The sequence below is a fragment of the Salmo salar genome, chromosome ssa27 (genome assembly GCF_905237065.1).
Source record: "Salmo salar chromosome ssa27, Ssal_v3.1, whole genome shotgun sequence".
NCBI classification, from domain to species: Eukaryota; Metazoa; Chordata; class Actinopteri; order Salmoniformes; family Salmonidae; genus Salmo; species Salmo salar.
The window spans coordinates 33,907,318-33,933,620 of record NC_059468.1 but is presented as its reverse complement, the minus strand read 5'-3'; the positions used below and the strand labels follow the sequence as shown (position 1 = coordinate 33,933,620).

The 26,303-nt window shown below is 44.1% G+C and overlaps 1 protein-coding gene across 4 annotated transcripts in view; it reads right to left on the bottom strand.

The window, feature by feature from the left end:
- LOC106588990 (solute carrier family 45 member 4) overlaps positions 1-26,303 on the bottom strand; it is an 81,646-nt gene that overhangs the window by 23,953 nt on the left and 31,390 nt on the right. For all 4 annotated transcript variants that reach the window (XR_001324748.2, XM_014178587.2, XM_014178588.2 and 1 more), the window contains 2 exons: positions 25,397-26,215; positions 4,646-4,834 (listed from right to left, as the gene is read on the bottom strand). Coding sequence is in view for 3 of the 4 variants with exons in the window: in XM_014178587.2 (XP_014034062.1) it covers positions 4,646-4,834; positions 25,397-25,697 (490 nt within the window). In the remaining variant the exon portion in view is untranslated. The remainder of the gene's footprint in view (positions 1-4,645; positions 4,835-25,396; positions 26,216-26,303) is intronic.

Genomic DNA, 26,303 nt, shown 5'->3' with positions numbered 1-26,303 from the left:
CCGAACACGTGATAAATAAGATACATAACAAATGTACTGTACACACACACGCCAATTTAATTCCATTCAATTATGCAAATTAACCTATAGACCGATAAGCAAGACCAGTCAAATGTATTTCCACCAATTAAGAGGCTAAAAAGCATTATTTCGCAATCAGATTTTTTTCTTCTTCTCCCGGCTGGTGTCAATTTTATTTATCGGCTGTTCTATTTATTTATTTTTAGGCCCAAATCCGGCTATTGCTGGCTAACAGAAACCCTGACACACCACTATATACCCTAGGTCATTCATAGCCCATTTCCCATAATGCCTTACGTGGTGTGTGACTACTCTCGTTGCCCTTGTGTCTGGTCCAAGCTGTGACCTTGTCTTACCCAGAGGTTTAGTATTACCCCAAAGGACCTTGGTTCATGGCACACACTGACATTTATGACATATATCACCTCAAAGACCAGGAAACACGTCAAGGTTGACTGGATCATATGTACCCTTATGGCTACAGAGAACATCTACATGTTACCTCATCTTTATGTTACCTCATCTATATGTTACCTCATCTAGATGTTACCTCATCTAGATGGTACCTCATCTATATGGTACCTCATCTAGATGTTACCTCATCTAGATGTTACCTCATCTATATGGTACCTCATCTATATGGTACCTCATCTATATGTTACCTCATCTATATGTTACCTCATCTATATGTTACCTCATCTATATGTTACCTCATCTATATGTTACCTCATCGGAACACTCCTGTTCTGGTCACACCAATGCAGAGTTATCAAAACAAGCATCTTATTCATCAAAATATAATTTATAATACAAACCAGCCATGAAAGCTTGTGTTTCATTGCCGTAAAACAAAACAAAGCCAAAGCCTTATCGTAAGCGTCATTAGTGTCAATTTCACTGGGAATGTAAACTCTTAGTAGTGAATTTCCATCATAACATTGAGCCCAGAGGAACTCCCCGCACACAACAACAAACAAGTCATTTTTCAGAACCTCTCATTAAAGGGAAAAGCTATTCTGAAAATATTTAGCTAATCAACAATGACCACAGAAGAGGAAGAGAGGTGTACAAGTTGAAGAAAGAAAGAAGTCTGTACTGAGTCTGTGTGTAGTCAGTCTGTGTGTAGTCAGTCTGTGTGTAGTTACTGTGTAGTCAGACTGTGTGTAGTCAGTCTGTGTGTAGTCAGTCTGTGTGTAGTTAGTCAGTGTGTAGTCAGTCTGTGTGTAGTCAGTCAGTGTGTAGTCAGTCAGTGTGTAGTCAGTCTGTGTGTAGTTAGTGTGTCGTCAGTCTGTGTGACGTTAGTGTGTAGTCAGATTGTGTGTAGTCAGTCTGTGTGTAGTCAGTCTGTGTGTAGTTAGTGTGTAGTCAGTCTGTGTGTAGTTAGTCAGTGTGTAGTCAGTCAGTGTGTAGTCAGTCTGTGTGTAGTCAGTCTGTGTGTAGTCAGTCTGTGTGTAGTCAGTCAGTGTGTAGTCAGTCTGTGTGTACGTAGTAAGCAAAGCCTTTCTTCCTGACAATGGAATGGCTGACGGGGTGACGCGCAGTGAGCTAGCGCTGGAGACAGGAAGTAGCTCCAGATAGGCATTGAAAGGTAAGAAGGAGGGCACAACAGGAAACGTTTCCCTGTGAACTGGTTCCCAGTCCTTTCCCATGTTACGGAGAATGACGGTTCACACACACACCGCCTGGCCCAGCAGGTCAGCGGACACAGGAGTCTGTAGTCTTGCTGCTTCTTGTTCTCAGCAAGTTACTGTGACCCACAGCACTGGGAGCTGAGCTAGGGGTGACGCCGCAAAAAAATAGCTGCTCTGGGAGGGTTACGACGAGGGCACTGAGCCAACACACACATTCACAGAAACGTGCACACACGTACATACACCTCTCTCCAACACTCTTCAAAGCAACGCGGGCCAACTAAATCAAATCCAATCCAATTGAAATCCAGGACCTGTCAAACTTTTCAGTTTGTTCAGTGACCCATGGAGCCACATCACCAGCAAGCAGAGAAAGTAAAGCCACTTTTCCTCTCCCTTCCACTACTACCAGACTCTTCAGTTCTACTTGGTGGACTGTCCTGAAGCCGGCAGCAAAACAACTCCATGGGTTATCTATCGATCTTCTCCTCTGCTGAACCTTGAAAGCACGGAGCGAAATGGATCCCTTCTCTCTTCCGCCTGCACAAAGTGAGGCACTTAGGGTGACTTCCACTGATAATGAATTTACCATAACCGATGGCTGGCTAATGTAGGATGTGAAACTTTTGGTGTGCGACACGTTGCATAAGAACAAAGTTGAAGTTATAGAACCAGGCTTTTTCCTGACCTTCCTAAACTCAGGAGAACCACAGAGAGACACAGCCAGAGCTACTTTTCAATTCAATTTGCTTCATATCACATTCCAGAAGAGGGCTTATTAGGTGAGGCAGAAAGCCTGCCGGACAGACTGGCTGCTCTCACTGATAACAACAGAGAACATAATTAGTCTATTCTGTGAACTCAATCATGTCTCTCTCTCTGATTTACATTTCAGTCATTTAGCAGACACTCTCTTATCCAGAGAGACTTATAGTAGGGAGTGCATACATTTTCCCTGTACTGGTCCCCCGTGGGAATCAAACCCACAAACCTGGCATTGCAAGTGCCTTGCTCTAGCAACTGAGCCACACACACCCACACACACACACACACACACACACACACACACACACACACACACACACACACACACACACACACACACACACACACACACACACACACACACACACACACACACACACACACACACACACACACACACACACAGGACACACACACACACACACAGGGCACACACACAGGACACACACTCACACAGGACACACACACAGGACACACACACACAGGGCACACACACACAAAATAGATCCCAAATTCATACAACCAGTAGGCCTAGGTTACATAAAAAAAAAACGTTAAAAGTAATGAGTCTGATGTAACAGATCAGAATGTTTAACTTTAAAATGTTGATAAACTATTATTTCTTTACATTATAAGCACAGCAACGCACACAAGTCAGGAAGCTACGTGTGAATGTTCATTATGAAATTAGCGGCAAAACACTATTGTCAAAAGCGCATCCCATATGCGAGCGGTTTCACGTGACAGAGATGAAAATATCTGTTAGAAATGTAGAAAGAGGGGAGATCTAAATGAGGAAGACACATTTGAATTGAAGTCATTCAGTTGTACAACTGACTAGGTATCCCCCTTTCCCTTTCCCCTAATATGCAACAACTAGCATGGGTTGCTAATATGACTACACTTGTTCCTTTGGCTACTGGACAATGAAAGAAAGCTGATATCAAATAATTGCCACTACTGATATGCTCTGATTTTGGCTAGGCTACTTTGAAGCAAGGTAAGACATGCCTCATAATATTTAGTAAAACGTTCAGGTTTCAAACAATTAAGTATATATTTTTAAAATGCATCCTGCCTCCAGCTCATTGCAAAGTGGTGTGTGATGCGCTGATGAAGCCTTGCATCTGTTGCCTATACATTTGCTGTTTGAGATGCTGTAGCAGCAGCTCTCGCTCTGTCTGACAGATTTCCCGCCCAAATGCTCTTTATCTGTATGCTGTATGCGTGTGATAAGTAAGATACATAACAAATATACTGTACAAACGCACCAATTTAATTACACTAAATTTTGCAAATTAACCTATAGACCGATAATCATGACCAGTCAAATGCATTTACAACGACTGGTATTTCCATGAATTAATAGGCTGAAAAGCATTTCGCAATGGAATTTTTTATTGTTCTTAACCCTAACCCCCAGTTCCAACGCTGGTCCTCTGTAGCTCAGTTGGTGCTTGTAACACCAGGATGGTGGGTTTGATTCCTGGGACCACCCATATTTTAAATGAATGCATACATTACTGTAGTTGCTTTGGAAAAAATACATGTTTTATCACACCCATTGTATACGCAGTGGTGGAAAAAGTACCCAATTTTCATACTTGAGTATAAGTAAAGATACCTTAACAGAAAATGATTCAAGTAAAAGTGAAAGTCACCCAGTAAAATCCTACTTGAGTAAAAGTCTAAAAGTATTTGGTTTTAAATATACTTAAGTATCAAAAGTAAAAGTATAGATCATTTAAAATTCCTCATATTATGCAAACCAAACGGCATGATTTTCTTGTTTTTAAAATTTACGGATAGCCAGGGGCACACTCAAACACTCAGACATCATTTACAAACAAAGCGTTTGTGTTAAGCCTGTTTAGTGTTTAGTGAGTCCGCCAGATCAGATGCAGTAGGGATGACCAGGAGTTTTCTTTTTAAGTGCGTGAATCAGACCGTTTTCCTGTCCTGCTAAGCATTCAAAATGTACAGAGTACTTTTGTGTGTAGAAAGTACATTATTTTCTTTAGGATTGTAGTGGAGTAAAAGCAAAAGTTTTCAAAAATATAAATAATAAAGTAAAGTACAGATACCCCAAAAAACTACTTAAGTAGTACTTTAAAGTATTTTTACTTAAGTACTTTACACCACTGGGTATACGGTCTGATATACCATGGCTGTCAGCCAATCAGCATTCAGGGCTCGAACCACCCAGTTTATAATATATTATTTATTACCTATGAGTGACCCGTTGAGGAAGAGTGCCACTCCGAACAGCACGCCCACACACAGGGCCAGGATGAAAGGACGTCGCCGGCCCCATTTCAGGGTGCAGCGATCGCTGGCTGAGCCAATCAGAGGTGTGAAGATCAGGCCCAGGATGGGGCTCAGGAACCAGGTCAGGCTGTAATACTGTTCTGGAAGACCTGGAGATCGACAGGAAGGAAACGAGAAGGGGGTTAGGGTTAGGGTTTATCATCAAATATAAACGCAACACGTAAAGCGTTGGTCCCATGTTTCATTAGTGGAAATAAAAGATCCTCAAATTATTCCATGCGCACAAAAAGCTGATTATCTTCTCTGGGCTATTATGGCTATCTGCATGTTTCTGTCATCTTGGCCAAAGTAGCCCTTTCACGTAGTGGTACTTGCTGAATGACAAGGCAGATTCGGTGAAGTGTGCCAATTCACTGGCGAACTACACAGGCACAGAATGGAGTCCTGGTGTACATAAATGGGGCAGCCTACATGCTAGTAATATGCAAGTGACAACACCATCTTAGGACACTTGTGGGTGATTGCCATTCATCCATCGTCTTATCCAACAAACTGATATTTGGAAACATTTTGTCACAATGAATCATATCAGCTGTCCGTTCTGTGTTTAAGATCCATTCAAGTGCAATACGTTAGATGAGGCCTATTCTGCCTTCTATTCTTTTGGCCAAGTGCCTTTTGATTTGGTGCCATCCAGTGGCTGTTTTGTGTAGCCGCAGCTAGCCTGTACTCCGCTGTGCTACTTCTTTGTTGGTGGTAAAACAGGAAAAATAGGAAATGATGCAGTTCAGCCTCATTGTTGGAAAAGAGTGACGTAATACAGCGGTTTATCTTCTGCCATCCTTCTTGTTAAGCCTTCGTTAAGAATTGCCTGTAAATACAAATCATTTCTAAGATGTTCATCTTTTAGTATTGTAAGTATTTTCTGCAGGTCATGTTTTAATTCTGAGTTTTTAAGTAAATCGATTACATGTATTCCCTCGTTAGCCTAGCCTACCTGTTAAGTGCTGTTTTGGAGCTAACTTCTCTCTACATGTGATTTCGCTTCACACTTAATTAAGTTAGCTTACATGTTATATAGATACTAATCCTATTTAGAACAATATTCAAGCAGGATATGTTTTTTATGTACAGTGTTGGTCAAGTATTGTATTGTTCACTATGTGACTATGAAACGTCGGTTAGACTCTGTTGTGCATTAATAATGCCTTTTAGTCTGAGATGCTCCAATGATAAAAATGTTCAGTATTGCTACAGTTTTACACCGTTTCAACTATAAAACTGGAGGTTTATGGAAAGCCTATCCCTGACTCTGGTTAAGTTCTTGACTGGGGTTTGGCTGGCTGTCACATTATGGTTGCATACACCTTAAGGAGGACAGTACAAGGCCACACCCCCTCATCATGTTAGACGAGGCCACACCCCCTCATCATGTTAGACAAGGCCACACCCCCTCATCATGTTAGATGAGGCCACACCCCCTCATCATGTCAGACGAGGCCACACCCCCTCATCATGTTAGATGAGGCCACACCCCCTCATCATGTCAGACGAGGCCATACCCCCTCATCATGTTAGACGAGGCCACACCCCCTCATCATGTCAGACGAGGCCACACCCCCTCATCATGTCAGACGAGGCCACACCCCCTCATCATGTTAGATGAGGCCACACCCCCTCATCATGTCAGACGAGGCCACACCCCCTCATCATGTCAGACGAGGCCACACCACCTCATCATTTTAGACGAGGCCACACCCCCTCATCATGTTAAACGAGGCCACACCCCCTCATCATGTCAGATGAGGCCACACCCCCTCATCATGTCAGACAAGGCCACACCCCCTCATCATGCCTTCTCCACAGAAATTGTGTTTTACATGTCTGATTTATGGCTCAACAGTAGCCTGTAACAAGTTCAGTTCCTTCTAATGACAGGTGGATTGACAAGAGAGAAACAGTGAGAATAAATAATGATGCCAATGTATTTACTTAACCCTTATTTTACCAGGTAAGTTGACTGAGAACATATTCCCTTTACAGCAACAACCTGGGGAATAGTTACAGGGGAGAGGAGGGGGATGAATGAGCCAATTGGAAGCTGGGGATAATTAGGTGGCCAGATTGGGAATTTAGTCAGGGCACTGGGGTGAACACCCCTACTCTTAAGATAAGTGCCATGGGATCTTTAGTGACCACAGAGAGTCAGGACACCTGTTTAACATCCCATCTGAAAGGCAGCACCTAAACTCAGGGGAATGTCCCCTAAACTGCCATGGGGTATTGGGCTCTCATTAGACCAGAGGTTCCTACTGGCCCTCCAACACCACTTCCAGCAGCATCTGATCTCCCATCCAGGACCAACCCTGCTTAGCTTCAGAAGCAAGCCAACAGCAGGATGCAGGGTGGTATGCTGCTGCAGCCTAGCAGGTGTACCTATAACACTGACTGAGTGCAGAAAGGCTGCTCAGAAAGAACGACAGAAAGAAAGAAAGAGAAACAAAAAAAGAGAGAAAGAGCGACAGAAAGAGAGAGAAAAATTCCAGACTCACACCGCGGATCTGAATGTGCAGTATTAACATGAACCAGACCTGCAACAATGTCAGTTCTGCAAAGTGCTTATGTTCTCTCTCGTCAGGCTAAGCTTCTGGCACCCCTGTCCCAAAACCGCAGGAACAGGCTCGTACAGTCCTTAAGGTCACCGGGGTACAGGCCTGACCTGCCTCACACAGATGCCACAGGTCCACGGCTTGGCAGTACTTTTCTATTCACCTGCCCTGCTTTGCTATGTGGGTTAGAGATTGCAGGGTGCATTTATAAAACAGTCACTCCATGGAGTGAACTGAGTGACACGTCAAAAAAGAACTGGTTAACACAGAGATCATTTTGTTGATCATTTTCAATGAAGCAAAGTGATCATTTATAATATAAAACTTTACTAGTGAGAACAAATCTCACATTTCATTCTAAGAACTCTGGAATCAGCCTACAAAAAGAAATAAAAAGAGTAGGCTACTCTTATTTAAGGAATACCTAGGATAGGATAAAGTAATCCTTCTACCCCCCCCTTAAAAGATTTAGATGCACTATTGTAAAGTGCTTGTTCCACTGGATATCATAAGGTGAATGCACCAATTTGTAAGTCGCTCTGGATAAGAGCGTCTGCTAAATGACTTAAATGTAATGTAAATGTTATACCTGCTCAGAAAATGTTCTAACTTTCCCACTGGGAACACACTGGTCGAATCAATGTTGTTTCCACTATAGTGGGTTACGGTCTTATCAGAGTGTAGACTAGTGGGTTACGGTCTTATCAGAGTGTAGACTAGTGGGTTATGGTCTTATCAGAGTGTAGACTAGTGGGTTACGGTCTTATCAGAGTGTAGACTAGTGGGTTACGGTCTTATCAGAGTGTAGACTAGTGGGTTATGGTCTTATCAGAGTGTAGACTAGTGGGTTATGGTCTTATCAGAGTGTAGACTAGTGGGTTATGGTCTTATCAGAGTGTAGACTAGTGGGTTATGGTCTTATCAGAGTGTAGACTAGTGGGTTACGGTCTTATCAGAGTGTAGACTAGTGGGTTACGGTCTTATCAGAGTGTAGACTAGTGGGTTATGGTCTTATCAGAGTGTAGACTAGTGGGTTATGGTCTTATCAGAGTGTAGACTAGTGGGTTATGGTCTTATCAGAGTGTAGACTAGTGGGTTATGGTCTTATCAGAGTGTAGACTAGTGGGTTATGGTCTTATCAGAGTGTAGACTAGTGGGTTATGGTCTTATCAGAGTGTAGACTAGTGGGTTACGGTCTTATCAGAGTGTAGACTAGTGGGTTACGGTCTTATCAGAGTGTAGACTAGTGGGTTATGGTCTTATCAGAGTGTAGACTAGTGGGTTACGGTCTTATCAGAGTGTAGACTAGTGGGTTATGGTCTTATCAGAGTGTAGACTAGTGGGTTATGGTCTTATCAGAGTGTAGACTAGTGGGTTACGGTCTTATCAGAGTGTAGACTAGTGGGTTATGGTCTTATCAGAGTGTAGACTAGTGGGTTACGGTCTTATCAGAGTGTAGACTAGTGGGTTATGGTCTTATCAGAGTGTAGACTAGTGGGTTACGGTCTTATCAGAGTGTAGACTAGTGGGTTATGGTCTTATCAGAGTGTAGACTAGTGGGTTATGGTCTTATCAGAGTGTAGACTAGTGGGTTACGGTCTTATCAGAGTGTAGACTAGTGGGTTATGGTCTTATCAGAGTGTAGACTAGTGGGTTACGGTCTTATCAGAGTGTAGACTAGTGGGTTATGGTCTTATCAGAGTGTAGACTAGTGGGTTATGGTCTTATCAGAGTGTAGACTAGTGGGTTATGGTCTTATCAGAGTGTAGACTAGTGGGTTATGGTCTTATCAGAGTGTAGACTAGTGGGTTCTGGTGTTATCAGAGTGTAGACTAGTGGGTTACGGTCTTATCAGAGTGTAGACTAGTGGGTTACGGTCTTATCAGAGTGTAGACTAGTGGGTTATGGTCTTATCAGAGTGTAGACTAGTGGGTTATGGTCTTATCAGAGTGTAGACTAGTGGGTTACGGTCTTATCAGAGTGTAGACTAGTGGGTTACGGTCTTATCAGAGTGTAGACTAGTGGGTTATGGTCTTATCAGAGTGTACACTAGTGGGTTATGGTCTTATCAGAGTGTAGACTAGTGGCTTATGGTCTTATCAGAGTGTAGACTAGTGGGTTCTGGTCTTATCAGAGTGTAGACTAGTGGGTTATGGTCTTATCAGAGTGTAGACTAGTGGGTTATGGTCTTATCAGAGTGTAGACTAGTGGGTTATGGTCTTATCAGAGTGTAGACTAGTGGGTTATGGTCTTATCAGAGTGTAGACTAGTGGGTTATGGTCTTATCAGAGTGTAGACTAGTGGGTTATGGTCTTATCAGAGTGTAGACTATACAGGATCTCACAGTAAGTGAAGCCCTGTTCACATTCTGGTTCAAATGAACCTGATGGTTGTTGATGATGACCATGACCCAGGTGGCTTGGGAACCTAGAGCTCCACTATGCCCCAAACATCACTACTTCCTGTTGCCTGTAGACAGACTTCCTGTAGACATGTCCGTATGACCCCTCAATGACCAATCAATGAGACATGACTTCCTCCTCAAAGTTTTAATTGAGGTTACTCACAGGGCCCCAAAACTGTGTTTTTATAAATTGTTCACTTGTTTTGGTCACGACCTGCTGTCGGCGTCGGATACAAACACATAAAATGTCACAAACAGATTTTAATCTGTCGGTAAGCAGTTTGTTTCTTTGGGAAAGCGGTCGGGGTAAACAGGATGTCCGATTATAGTAAATAAAGACCAGGATTTTTCTCTCCACCGGGTCAAAAATGTGGAACAATACTGAGAGCAATGTGACTCGCGCTACTTCAGGATATATTTACTGTGGCCCAGCGAGACTTAGGACAGACAGATTTAGACCATGTAGGAAAGAGCAGAGTCACAAAACTCGACAGAGAGAGGGGGGTGAGGGATAGAGAGAGACAGTGAGAGGGACAGAAAGAGAGAGACAGAGAGAGAGACAGGGAGAGAGAGATACAGAGAGAGAGAGACAGAGGCAGATAGCAAGAGACAGAGAGCGAGAGAGACGGAGAGAAAGAGGGAGAGAGAGATACAGAGAGAGAGACAGAGAGAGGGAGAGAGGCAGAGAGCAAGAGAGACAGAGAGGGAGAGAGAGGGAGGGAGAGAGAGAGACAGAGAGAGAGAGAGAGAGAGAGAGAGAGAGAGAGACAGAGAGAGAGAGAGAGAGAGAGAGAGAGAGAGAAACATAAAGAGAGTGACTGAGGGGGAAAATGAAAACAACCCACAGTGGGTAATAGGGACGTGAGAAGGGGGCAACTCACAATCTTCTCCATCAAAGACGTTAATCTAGACACATCATTCCCATTTGACACACAATGGCGTCCCATGTGTGGAACTGAACTGTACGAGCACAGATGGCTCATTCATATGGCTCTGGTCCAGGCCTTACAGTGTGTTTAGTCAGTCTTGGTGCCAGCTCATTTAGCTCCACAATGGAATCATTAGACACAAATGCTATCAGTGCATGTTGCGGAATTCCTTGGGTAAGCAAGGTGTCAGGTCAGTTTACCCTTCCCAACCCAATGACCATTAGGCCACAGTCAATAACAATGACATTTACATTGACTTGGCTGAGACACTTAGAGGTGATTTATCGATGGCTAATGGCTGGAAGTCTGTCCCGTCTCATGTGTCACAACACCTTATATAGTAGGCCTTGGGCTACAATAGCTGCTCAGATCAAAACAAGTGTCACGCACGCACGCACGCACGCACGCACGCACGCACGCACGCACGCACGCACGCACGCACGCACGCACGCACACACACACACACACACACACACACACACACACACACACACACACACACACACACACACACACACACACACACACACAATGACTCACGCAGGGCAATTTAACCACCTGTTCACTAATTTACGCTCCCATGATTGAGCTTTCGACCGGTCCATTCCTCCTTTGCTGCTGCCATTTAGATATAAAACAATTTCATCCGATACCTCACCCTTCCCATGCAACCATTTTTATTAGAGGGCTTTCATGAGAAAATGAAACTGGCAATAAATCATGTTGGGGTCCTGAGTGGTTGGTGTGAAAAGTGAAAGCAAGTCAGGGACTGTAGGAGAGAGGGAGAGAGGTAGGAGGGCTTGGGGTTGAAGTGAAGTAGCCACAGGCTGGATGATAGAGGACTGGCAGGAAACAGGTGGTTTCTGGGGCTGCGCTGCTGCCAGCTAGACTTGGTCAGGTGCATAACAGCCTGCCTGGCCTTAACAAAGGGAGGGAGAGAGACAGAGAGAGGAGGAAACATAGGAGGACCTCAACAGACCAGGGTTACAGTACAAATCATTGGCCATGTCCCAAATGGCATCCTATTCCCTATATAGTGCAATACTTTTGACCAGAGCCGATAGGGCTATATAGGGAATAGGTTGCTGCATGGGAAACACCCATTAACAACTGCTAACAAAGCCCTCTTCAAGAAAAACACCTTGACAACAAGCAATGTATAGCTGAGATGCCTGGCAGTTTAAAATCCTTGGCAACAGGGACAAAGAGGGGTCCATCTACACTCTTCGAAAAAAAGGTGCTTTCTAGAACCTAAAAGGGTTATTCTGCTGTCCCCATAAGATAATCCTTTGGAGAACCCTTTTTGGTTCCAGGTAGAACCCTTTTGGGTTCCATGTAGAACCCTTTTCACAGAAGGTTCTACATGGAACCCAAAAGAGTTCCACCTGGAACCAAATAGGGTTCTCCTATGGGGGACAGCTGAAGAACCCTTGGCTAGCAGAGGGATGTCCTGTATGAATTATTTACAGGATCATTTCACATGCTGTTCTTAACCTTCACTGTGTTTCCAACAACAGGAAGAGCTAATATGCAAGCAGTGGGTCTCAGTCAATGAATAATTCCGTGATGCGCAACAAACCGAAACACAGAGTGAAGATATAGAAGCTGAGAGAGAGAGACTGAGAGAGAGAGAAGCTGAGTGAGAGTGAAGATATAAACTGAGTGTACAAAACATTAAGAACACATGCACTTTCCATGACATAGACTGACCAGATGAATCCAGGTGAAAGCTATGATCCCTTATTGATGTCACTTGTTAAATCCACTTCAATCAGTGTAGATGAAGGGGAGGAAACAGTTTAAATAAGGATTTTGAAGCCTTTTAATACAATTGAGACATGGATTGTGCATATGTGCCATTCAGAGGGTGAATGAGAAAGACAAAAGATTTAAATGCATTTGAACAGGGTATGGTAGTCGGTGCCAGGCACACCGGTTTGTGTCACGAACTGCAAATGCTGCTGGGTTTTTCACACACAACAGTTTTCCGCAAGTATTAAGAATGATCCACCACCCAAAGGACATCCAGCCAACTTGACACAACTATGAGAAGTGTACGAATATTTCCAAGATAAAGAGAGAGACAGAGGACTAAAAGTCAATAAAGTACTAACGATCAATGGAAATAGTGTTTTTTTTCTTTAATAGGTGATTAATGCAGAGACATGGGAGGAATTTGTCTATATATTGAGCCTGAAATAGGATACTTGTTATCTGGCCATTGGCCCAGTTTTATTGCAAGGACTTCTAATTGGTCAACCACAGGCTAGGGCTGGGTTATAAAACTACATCCTGTCCCTTTGTTCAGGGGAGAGTCTCAGGAGAGCTTCACTGAGGACAGGGGAGAATGACCATCTACTTCCAAGCATGATTTGTCCTATTTGAATAAACCCTGATTTGCTTTGGGGTCTGTGTTATTAAAGAATAACATCAACTGCTAACAGAAGCATTGGAATGCTTTGGAATGTGGAATGCTTTTGACAGCTTGTAGAGTCCTGACAAATTTAGGCTGTTCTGAGGGCAAATGGGGGGGGTAGCAACTCAATATTAGGAAGGTGTTCTTTATGTTAGACACAGAGAGAGAGAAAGAGAGAGAAGGAGATAGAAAGAGAGAACGAGAGAAAGAAAGAGAGAGAGCGAAGAGAGAGAGAGAGAGAGAGAGAGAGAGAGAGAGAGAGAGAGAGAGAGAAAGAGAGCGAAAGAGAGAAAGAGATTGAGGGACTAAAAGAGAGAGATGCCAATTTAAATGCATTGACACATTTGTAGCAGAGCCCCTGAGAGGTGAGTGTGGTGGAAGGGAGGAGGGGAGGAGAGGAGACTGGCCTATATGGTGTTGGGATGTGAGTAATAGCATTTGCTGCTTCCCAGCCGTGTGAGGGGGAGTGTCAGTGAGGAGACTATTTTATAAAACACCCATCCGTCCCAGAAGAGATGGGTTCCTACTCACACACAAACACACAACATTTGATGGATGGTGGCAACAGAGCACTCGTTTCCCAGTTATTACAGTGGTGTGGTACACTCTTAGAAAAAAAGGGTAGAACCCTTTTGGGTTCCATGTAGAACCCTCTGTGTACAGGGTTTTACATGGAACCAAAATGGTTCTACCTGGAATCGAAAAGGGTTCTCCTATGGGGACAGCCAAAGAGGGCTTTCAGGTTCTCGATAGCACCTTTTTTCTAAGAATGTAGGGAGCAGTGATTAGAGCAGCCGGATCCACAGTACTGCCGGGTCCACAGTACTGCCGGGTCCACAGTACTGCCGGGGCCACAGTACTGCCGGGGCCACAGTACTGCCGGGGCCACAGTACTGCCGGGGCCACAGTACTGCCGGATCCACAGTACTGCCGGGGCCACAGTACTGCCGGGGCCACAGTACTGCCGGGGCCACAGTACTGCCGGATCCACAGTACTGCCGGGGCCACAGTACTGCCGGGGCCACAGTACTGCCGGGGCCACAGTACTGCCGGATCCACAGTACTGCCGGGGCCACAGTACTGCCGGGGCCACAGTACTGCCGGGGCCACAGTACTGCAGCCACTGACAAAGTACTATAGCTTGTAAACAACTTCAGCAAACCAGAGGAGAGAAACTGAAATTCATTCTGTAGCCTAGAGATAACTATCAACAATAGACAATAACAACACTGAAATACATTTAAGAATCTAAATAAACTGCATCAACAAAATGTAATTTTGTTAAGCACTTAAGAAGTGAAACAGTGAAATATTATGACAGGTGGAGGCTCCTGCCAATAGAGCCACCGGTGGCACAGCGGCCTGCCTGCCTTCCTGCAGTTGACATCGAAAAGGGTGATTTAATTACTGAGGGCGGTTTAAAGTGCACCCAGTGATAAAGAGCTTTGCCAGGCTCCGCCGACCAAGCAGAGAGCAGGGTAGATCTGACTCGCAAATAAGAGACCTAGAGACAGACAGATGGACAGACAGACGGACAGACAGACGGACAGACAGAAAGCCCCCTCACGGCAGGCTACGTTGCAGCGTTTGTTTGTTTTCCGTGCTGAGCTGAGGGTGTGTGTGCATGTCTGTGTGTGTGAGTGAGTGAGTGAGTGAGTGAGTGAGTGAGAAAGAAAGAGAGAGAGAGAGAGAGAGAGTGAGGGAGGGAGTAAAGTGCAGGAGAGTCAGTGAGAGTGAGAGGGGGGTTGTGTTTGTTTTGGTAAGTATGTCAATGTGTGCGTGTAGCCTACACATAGGAGAGAAAGATTATAATGACATCATGTTTGTATTGGTGCATTCATTAAGCAGCAAAAGGAGATGCTCAGGACCCAGGTTGGGGAGTCCGTACTGCCCTGTAATACAGAATAGAAGACAGCCAGGACAGGGGAGTCAGTACTGCCCTGTAATACAGAATAGAAGACAGCCAGGACAGGGGAGTCAGTACTGCCCTGTAATACAGAATAGAAGACAGCCAGGACAGGGGAGTCAGTACTGCCCTGTAATACAGAATAGAAGACAGCCAGGACAGGGGAGTCAGTACTGCCCTGTAATACAGAATAGAAGACAGCCAGGACAGGGGAGTCAGTACTGCCCTGTAATACAGAATAGAAGACAGCCAGGACAGGGGAGTCAGTACTGCCCTGTAATACAGAATAGAAGACAGCCAGGACAGGGGAGTCAGTACTGCCCCGTAATACAGAATAGAAGACAGCCAGGACAGGGGAGTCAGTACTGCCCTGTAATACAGAATAGAAGACAGCCAGGTTGGGGAGTCAGTACTGCCCTGTAATACAGAATAGAAGACAGCCAGGACAGGGGAGTCAGTACTGCCCTGTAATACAGAATAGAAGACAGCCAGGACAGGGGGAGTCAGTACTGCCCTGTAATACAGAATAGAAGACAGCCAGGACAGGGGAGTCAGTACTGCCCTGTAATACAGAATAGAAGACAGCCAGGACAGGGGAGTCAGTACTGCCCTGTAATACAGAATAGAAGACAGCCAGGACAGGGGAGTCAGTACTGCCCTGTAATACAGAATAGAAGACAGCCAGGACAGGGGGAGTCAGTACTGCCCTGTAATACAGAATAGAAGACAGCCAGGACAGGGGAGTCAGTACTGCCCTGTAATACAGAATAGAAGACAGCCAGGACAGGGGAGTCAGTACTGCCCTGTAATACAGAATAGAAGACAGCCAGGACAGGGGAGTCAGTACTGCCCTGTAATACAGAATAGAAGACAGCCAGGACAGGGGAGTCAGTACTGCCCTGTAATACAGAATAGAAGACAGCCAGGACAGGGGAGTCAGTACTGCCCTGTAATACAGAATAGAAGACAGCCAGGTTGGGGAGTCAGTACTGCCCTGTAATACAGAATAGAAGACAGCCAGGACAGGGGAGTCAGTACTGCCCTGTAATACAGAATAGAAGACAGCCAGGACAGGGGAGTCAGTACTGCCCTGTAATACAGAATAGAAGACAGCCAGGACAGGGGAGTCAGTACTGCCCTGTAATACAGAATAGAAGACAGCCAGGACAGGGGAGTCAGTACTGCCCTGTAATACAGAATAGAAGACAGCCAGGACAAGAGCTAGCTCAGCAGTCCCGCAGTATGAATCACACACACACAGACACACAGACCCACAGACACATATACACACACACACACACACACACACACACACACACACACACACACACACACACACACACACACACACACACACACACACACACACACACACAAAGCTGTGTGTTCCCCCTTCTAAGCGCGTAGAACAGTAGTGTCATCAAGGTGCCTTCAAGGTCATTTGCACAGTGCCAGGTAAGATGATGTATTGTGTGTTAGCAGTGTACGGGTGAATGAGAAGAGAGGGGCCGTCCTCAGCTCTGATTGACTGATTCCGAGCTGGCTTTTAATGTAACAAGGAGATTTTGTTTTATGCGGCATCCACTCTGCTCGCCTTTAAAACGGCATGAATCACACACACACACACACACACACACAGACACACAGACACACACACACACAGCACACACACACACACACACACACACACACACACACACACACACACACACACACACACACACACACACACACACACACACACACACACACACACACACAGCTGTTAGTCAGCAGTGTTACATAATACTGCAGTAGTCAATAGCCAGCCACATAGTCCTGGGACACTGCAGTAGAGGCGGAGGGAGAGAGGATTCTTCCTCCACCCAACCACAGCAGAGACATGGTGAATTTAACACAGACAGGGACAAAATAAGACAAAATTGAGTTGTGTTGTATGTTTGCAGATTATTAAAGGGATTATTAAAGGGATACTTGGGGATTTTGGCAATGAGACCCTTTATCTACTTCCGCTAACGCGAGTTAGCATTGGCTTGTGAAATTACCTCCAACTTCCTTCATACTGGACACAGAGACATAAAAATGGTATCCACGACTTCATCTGACTATGGGGAAGGAGATGAAGGGCCTCCTTGACAACATCCCTTTAACATAGCCCCCCAAAATAAAATCAGATAGAAGATCACTAAAAATGAGACATTTCTTACATTATACTGTAGTCTACATGGACTCCCTCACAATAAATAACTCTAAATTCCCTTCTTTTTTTCTTTTTTACAACTGGGAGTAAACCACAGCATCACAGATTCTAGGCTAAACTGCTGCAGTAGCGTCTGCAACGTTCTGTGACAACACAACAACATTACCACCCAGTCACTACACCTCATTAAACATTCTCTATTAGAAGCCATTCAGACAAATTAGGTTCCCAACGGGCTCCTGGAACGAAATAGGTCACAGTGTGGGGGTTTCCTGCTTTTGTGGGCACAGATGGCTCAAGGTTCGGAGAGTGATGACGATGGCTATATTGAAATAATACAAACCCTAAATGAATAGGTCTCGCTCTAGCCAAAGGCTCTGGGTTCACCCGGCACCGATTGTTTTGGGGAAGCTGATGAAAAGCCTCACAGGCCGCGAAACAATGGAAGACAACCAGAGAGAATAAAGATTGATTGTAAAGAGCGTGGTAATGTTTATGATATTAAAAATAACAGAGGCCAACATGGACCATATACCATAAAGCACCTAGGCTTAATGGTTCCCATCAGGGTTGGGGTTAATTCCATTTCAATTCCAGTCAATTCACGAAGTACACTGAAATTCCAATTCCAATTCTATTCAATACTTTTCAATGAGGGAAAACTTGGAATTGGAATTTGGTTTACTTTCGGAATAAAAATGGAATTGACCCCAACCCCGGTTCCCATCCTTTTATTACCAATGGCTTTGTTTCTAGTTGGCCTGTTATAGTCAATCTATGTTCAACCCATCAGATTCATGGTCACTGTGATGTCTAGGAACAAGACAGCCTAACACTTTGCATAATGCATTTTATAGTCAAAAATTAGCTAAGCTCACACTGACAATCATTAAATATCCATTATGAAAGAGATTGTGTGTGTGTGTGTGTGTGTCTCGGCTCTATCTGTGAGATGTGGCATACCCATGAGGCACGGCACAGTGATGTCTGGGGGCTGGCAGCAGGCTGGCAGCAGGCTGTGAGATGTGTGTGTGCCTCAAAGCCTCTCTCTATCAGTAAGCTCCAGAGTCACGGAAGGTTCCTGCCCCCTGCCTACCCACACACACTGCTTCCTGTGTGACATCACACACACACACTGCTTCCTGTTTGACATGTAATAAGCTAAAGGGCCCCATAGGACGACATGGGATGAGGCCAGCTCATAATGACAGACTACTGGACAAATGAACGAGCACATGACATGACGCACACAGCTCATATCAGAGTGCTATATGTCATCTAGCGATCATCTCATGTTAATGAAAGGAGAACGCCCCAGCTTAATATGAATTAAAGCAGTTAGATCTGATCTGAAAGTGATGAGATGAGTCTACCGCAAGTCCTCCGTCTCGTTTCCTGAGTTCAACTGTGAGCAGTCAGAGAAATGACAAAATCTCTCCTTGCTGTCTAACTGGGAGGGAAAGAGGGACAGAGAGCCGGCAGCAGTGGGTGCGGGTGCGTGTGTGTGTGTGTGTGTGTGTGTGTGTGTGTGTGTGTGTGTGTGTGTGTGTGTGTGTGTGTGTGTGTGTCATAGCAGTATAGATTTCAGAGGTCTACTAGCAGTGCATTCATTAAACCCACAGTGGGATTTCACAGTGTGAAAGTATAGCATCTGCAGCACTCCAGGAACAGGGTTGCCTACCCCTGAGCTAGATCACCTAAAAATGTATTGTCATCTAGCATTATTTATTGGAATCAACTGTGTAGTGCAAGGACAAAACCCAAAACATGCACCCAGGGGGGCGACAGGACCGGGTTTGGGCAACCCTGATCTGGGCTATGTGACCCTACTTATACAATGTCCAACTGACAATATCCAATTCATAATTTTTTTCCCAGAATTCAATGTTCATCTAACAATGTCGAATGTCCAGCTATGCTACCTCACTTTACATCTAACAATAACTACCCCCCTGTTACAATGTCCAACTAACTTTTCCCCAAAATTCAATATGCAAGGTATGCAGGAATGTTGGATGGGGATCGAGGACTAGTATGTTAACAGAGAACCACAACAACACAGCCTTAAAATTCCACAAATTCCAGCCTCATTAGAAATTCCACCTGTCCAGTGTTTTTCCAGTTGGATCATCCCTCCCATCATCAGCTGAGAGTTGGGTTTGCCGGTGACCTCACCCCACAAAAATGATTCCACAGAGAAAAACAGGGGGGGGGGGTTAAAAAATGTGCCAGCTCACACATTCCCGCCTAGCAAACTTCTCAGTGTCCATCTCTTTGTGGTGATTCTTCTTATTCAGCATAGGGAAGTAAACACGGATGGACAAAATGGAAGCCTCCTTGCTGCCTTGCAAATAGTTGGCATTTCTGGCCAACATACCATAGGGCAGGGATGCCAGGGATTAGCCAGTGGCGTGGTGTTATAATCAATCATATGATATGCCTACCGTTAGTTCATCGGGCAGCCGGAAAACCTGCGAAGTTCGCATTTCGTTCGCATTGGGGACAGAAAATATCACAGACACACAGCCTAGATGACAGGCTGTCAGACATATGGGTTGTTTTACTGTGTTGGGGTGTATCAAATATTTAGCCTCAATTGAAGCATGCGCTGGTTAGATTTCTTGCATACTCTGTAGCATGGTGATAGTACTCATACATCACAAGTCCTACTGCAGCTATTACGAAATAGTAAAAACCTATGACTGTCCTTTGACTGTCCATGTTGCATATATCAGTGGACAGTCAAACGTGCCTATGTAACCAATGTGACATGGCTGGTTAGTTAGCGGTGCGCGCTAGTGGCAATTCAAATCGGTAACGTCACTCGCTCCGAGACCTTGAAGTAGTTGTTTCCCTTAGGGATTTTTCTTAACCTTAAGGATCTCAACTTTTGTTTTAACGTTTAAACATTCACACCCTTAACTCCTCCCTGTAATAACACTAAAGGCACATAACCTGGATCCATCTAAACCTACACCCAGCCTTCCAACATCCAAACATAACCTGGATCCATCTAAACCTACACCCAGCCTTCCAACATCCAAACATAACCTGGATCCATCTAAACCTACACCCAGCCTTCCAACATCCAAACATAACCTGGATCCATCTAAACCTACACCCAGCCTTCCAACATCCAAACATAACCTGGATCCATCTAAACCTACACCCAGCCTTCCAACATCCAAACATAACCTGGATCCATCTAAACCTACACCCAGCCTTCCAACATCCAAACATAACCTGGATCCATCTAAACCTACACCCAGCCTTCCAACATCCAAACATAACCTGGATCCATCTAAACCTACACCCAGCCTTCCAACATCCAAACACCGTCTAGCAAGCCTGGCTTTCTGTAGATTAGAGAGCAAATCCACAACCTTAGTCATGAGTTTATTTAACAGTAGGACTAGATCAACCTTAGTCATGAGTTTATATTACAGAGAGAGACAGAGAGAGAGAAACAGAGAGACCGAGAGAGAGAGAGAGACAGAGACAGAGAGACAGAGAGAGAGAGAGAGAGAGAGAGAGAGAGAGAGAGAGAGAGAGAGAGAGACAGAGAGAGAGAGAGGGAGAGAGAATTCAATATTAGGAAGGTGTTCATAATGTTAGGTATACTCAGTGTATATTGTTTAGTTCCCATACATTGTCTGGTGCTGGTACAATGCCATTCGCTCTAGGCCTATTCAGGTAGACAGTAATACTTATAACCTACTATATTCCCATGCACTGTGTAGTTCTCATATATCATGTGGTTCAGATGTTCTGAACTAGGCTTATTCATCTAAACAAATGTCACATTTTTGGTCGTTACCCTTGTGTGAAGAACATAATAAACAATGAGTGTGGTTGAAAAATGAGCAAAATGCCCTGATACGGGGCGATTATTCTCCTGAGATTGTGTTCCCACGTTTATGAGCCATGAGTGGGTTCCTGTTGGGGAAAGTCACAACTCTGTAGAGGAGCCAGCCAAACATTCACAGGAGACTCAGACCATAGAGTTCTCAGTGGTATTGTGAACGGAACAGTGGAACACGATCTTATATATATATTATTTAAAAAAAAATGTTGTTACATCAACCTTGCGTGCTACCTCTTAGCGTAGCTTATGTCACATCTGTCCATCACTCCCTCTTACCAACCCTCCGCCCATAGGAGACACCTTTTCCCCATAGGAGACACCTTTTCCCCATAGGAGACACCTTTTCCCCATAGGAGACACCTTTTCCCCATAGGAGACACCTTTTTGGTTCCAGGTAGAACCCTCAGTTGAAAGAAGAACTCTTTTAGGTTCTTGATAGTACACTCTTAAAAGAAAGATGTTAAGGCGAGACCTCAAACGGTGACATAATCAGAACGCTGAACAGCAATGACAACCACCTGAGAGACCAAGGAATTGAGGCGTCTCAAGCCGAATCAGTTCAGTTCATTTGAATTTGACCCTGACTGTCACCATCCTACAATGATGTTTGTTTACATATAATTGTATTTGAACAGCTCTAGTGGAAAATACCATTACCCTTCTCTACTGTAGGCTGTGTCAACAAACATCCCCTACGTGAGCTGCCTGCTGAGGGCTCAACATGACGGGCTCATCAGGCTAGGTTCAAATAAAGATTCAATAACAACAAAAGAAAAGTGCAGTTACACAGTGGGTCACCATCCTAACCTGCACATTAAGAACAATAGTGCTTCTCTCTGCGTTTCCCAAGATGTTCAGAGGAAACTGATGGTCAGAATGCAGGGCACTGGGTTTCTAGGTTAGGCCTATTCCCTGGTGGACCTATTTAGTCTAACTAGTCGCCTATGGCTTCATATTGCTATAGGAGAAAAGTAACTTCTTCTTTAATGGTCAATGTTAGTGCATTATATTGGGCACTATACACTATAGGGAATAGTGTGTATGATAATGTACAATGGTATATATAGAATTTTACCAAGGGTAGGAAATTGGGTTGTTACTCTGCCAAAAACAAATAACACATCAATCAGTGATAGCTTGTGACTACAGAGGCCTACTTTACGTCAAAGGAGAGAACGAAGAGACGTTTCAACAGACTATAATGACGGACGGTATTGTCTCACCTTATGATGAACACAATCAGACAATACTGAAGTCAAATGCTAAGTCACTTCCACAAGGGTGTTTCCCTGGACTGGACTCTGCTCCAGTACCATGCCCTTCTTAGGTAACCTTGAGCACGCAATGTCACCCACACCATCATTGAAACTCAGTCTGTCTGAGTGAGGAGGTAGGTCTATAGGCCCTGGTCAAATGTAGTGCACTATAAAGTAAATAGCCTGAGAGTGGGTGCAGAGAACACATGGAGTTGTAAACTCAATTAGAGCTCTGACCAGAGAACGTCCCCCCCCCCACAGTGAGGTGGATTGACGTGAGAGCGAGTGGTGAGGTAGGTAGGTAGGGTGTCTTTGAGGCCAGGATGGATTGTGGTGTTTCAGAGAACTGTAATCCCCAAGCAGACGCAACAGCAAATTTAGAGGCAAGGACAGCCAGAGACAGCTAGCTAGCTAGACCTTCAAAACACTGGAATCAAAACTGACGTCAGACAGAGATGGCTGGATGGACTCAAAGGATTATTTAATGGCATTAATAACAGAACAGCTATCCTAATGGAAACACAGCCCCTGTTCACTAGATCTGAAAAAGTATTTGTTAGGGTGATTTGTATCCACAGCTGTAGTCGACTGAGCTATCATTAATCAAGAAGAACACTGGTGTATCAGCGCATCCCCCAGCATCCCCCAGCAACCCCCCAGCATCCCCCACGTGGTTATTCTAATCCTCTGCTAAGTCGCATCCAGTGTCTCTATACTGTGCTGCCACCACGACCCCAGGCCAATCAAACAGTATGATTAACTGTTTACAGTCAAGATAGCATCTAATCAGATGGACTGTAAAAGAACTGGAAACTTGTCTTTCCTAGGCAGGCCTGTTATTAGGGCTGTGGCTGTGACAGGAACATTGAAGAGCAGGAAAGACCTTGAATTCTTATCCAATGTGTTTACGATGGATGTTTGGATATGTTGTGTGGAAATGCTGTGTTGATGTAGATGTGGGGATATGATGTGTTGATATAGATGTGGGGATATGATGTGTGGATATGCTGTGTTGATATAGATGTGTGGATATGCTGTGTTGATATAGATGTGAGGATATGATGTGTTGATATAGATGTGGGGATATGATGTGTTGATATAGATGTGTGGATATGATGTGTTGATATAGATGTGGGGATATGATGTGTTGATATAGATGTGTGGATATGATGTGTTGATATAGATGTGGGGATATGATGTGTTGTTATAGATGTGGGGATATGATGTGTTGATATAGATGTGGGGATATGATGTGTTGATATAGATGTGGGGATATGATGTGTTGATATAGATGTGTAGATATGCTGTGTTGATATAGATGTGGGGATATGATGTGTTGATATAGATGTGTGGATATGTTGTGTTGATATAGATGTGGGGATATGATGTGTTGATATAGATGTGGGGATATGATGTGTTGTTATAGATGTGGGGATATGATGTGTTGATATAGATGTGGGGATATGATGTGTTGTTATAGATGTGGTGATATGATGTGTTGTTATAGATGTGGGGATATGATGTGTTGATATAGATGTGTGGATATGATGTGTTGTTATAGATGTGGTGATATGATGTGTTGTTATAGATGTGGGGATATGATGTGTTGATACCGATGTGTTGATATGATGTGTTGTTATAGATGTGTGGATATGATGTGTTGATATAGATGTGGGGATATGATGTGTTGATATAGATGTGTTGATATAGATGTGGGGATATGATGTGTTGATATAGATGTGTGGATATGCTGTGTTGATATAGATGTGGGGATATGATGTGTTGATACAGATGTGGGGATATGATGTGTTGATATAGATGTGTGGATATGATGTGTTGATATAGATGTGTGGATATGATGTGTTGATATAGATGTGTGGATATGATGTGTTGATATAGATGTGGGGATATGATGTGTTGTTATAGATGTGGGGATATGCTGTGTTGTTATAGATGTGGGGATATGATGTGGGGATATGATGTGGGGATATGATGTGTTGATATAGATGTGTGGATATGATGTGTTGATATAGATGTGGGGATATGATGTGTTGATACCGATGTGTTGATATGATGTGTTGTTATAGATGTGGGGATATGCTGTGTTGATATAGATGTGGGGATATGATGTGTTGATATAGATGTGTGGATATGATGTGTTGATATAGATGTGGGGATATGATGTGTTGTTATAGATGTGTGGATATGATGTGTTGATATAGATGTGGGGATATGATGTGGGGATATGCTGTGTTGATATAGATGTGGGGATATGATGTGTTGATATAGATGTGGGGATATGATGTGTTGTTATAGATGTGGGGATATGATGTGTTGATATAGATGTGGGGATATGATGTGGGGATATGCTGTGTTGATATAGATGTGGGGATATGATGTGTTGATATAGATGTGTAGATATGCTGTGTTGATATAGATGTGTGGATATGATGTGTTGATATAGATGTGTAGATATGCTGTGTTGATATAGATGTGGGGATATGATGTGTTGATATAGATGTGGGGATATGATGTGTTGTTATAGATGTGGGGATATGATGTGTTGATATAGATGTGGGGATATGATGTGTTGATACAGATGTGGGGATATGATGTGTTGTTATAGATGTGGGGATATGATGTGTTGATATAGATGTGGGGATATGATGTGTTGATACAGATGTGGGGATATGATGTGTTGTTATAGATGTGGGGATATGATGTGTTGATATAGATGTAGGGATATGTTGTGTTGATATAGATGTGGGGATATGATGTGTTGATATAGATGTGGTGATATGATGTGTTGTTATAGATGTGGGGATATGATGTGTTGATATAGATGTGGGGATATGATGTGTTGATATAGATGTGGGGATATGATGTGTTGATATAGATGTGGGGATATGATGTGTTGATATAGATGTGGGGATATGATGTGTTGATACAGATGTGGGGATATGATGTGTGAGCAGCGTCAACAGTATAGTAGAGTATGTGAATTCACCAACCTGGCTCCTTCATCATCTGCATGACTCTGGTTAACTCTTGCTGTGTGTGTGTTTACATACATGTGTGTACATGTCTGTACAATCTCCATGCTTTCCATACAGTGATCTCTCTTACCTATTTGCAGCAGTACAGGCGTAACCAGGGCGGTTTCCATGGCGTAGCAGAACTCTCGTCCGAACATGACGGCTCCGTGCATCACCCACTGGCGCAGCGGGATCCGGTCTATAGACCCCTCGCTCACCGACTCCTCCTGGCATGACTCCAGCACCAAACATCCCCCTCCTCCTGCTCCTCTATCCCCTGTGGAGGCAGAACCTGTGGTGGTTTTCTTAGCAGCAGGGACCACCATTACCCCCTGCACTTGCATAGCATCGGCCTCAGAGTTCTGGGGAGCCATTTTCTTCTTTTTCGGCATGCACACAGCCAAACGCACAACCCTTCAGGCTCCAGAAAAAAAAAATGGATTCAAAACTAAATAAAAAAATAGATCAGTATTCATACACTGGCAGTGACAGGTGTGAGCTCGTCCTCAAAGTAGCTCCCTCTGCTGTCGATGTCCTCGAACGTCGTTATCAGGAAGAAAGTATAATCTCTTAAAGCGTACAATACATTCCTTGTGTGTTCCTTAAAGAGGCATTGGGTTGTTTTTCAGGGTGGGCTGTCAACTCAGGCAGCTCAGAACCCCACAGGCAGGTTCATTTAGTGTGAAGAAGGACGTGTGAAAATTAGATGGCTTTTCCTCCCTTTCTGTGTTAGTTGGTTTACTGTCTACTAGAATCAGTAAAAATCCATATCAATTGCCATTCAGTTAATACCAGTTTCATGATGTGTGTGGAGGAGGTGCAGAAGAGGGAGGGCAGGCGGCAGGGTGGAGGGCAGGAGGCGACACAGGTGAGAGCTCCTCTGTGAATCCCCATCGAGTGGCCGATCAATCTGCACATACCCAGGATGCACCACGGGAATAGCCGCCAGTAAGCCAGGGCCAGAGAGAGAGAAAGAGAGAGAGAGTTAGTCATTAAAA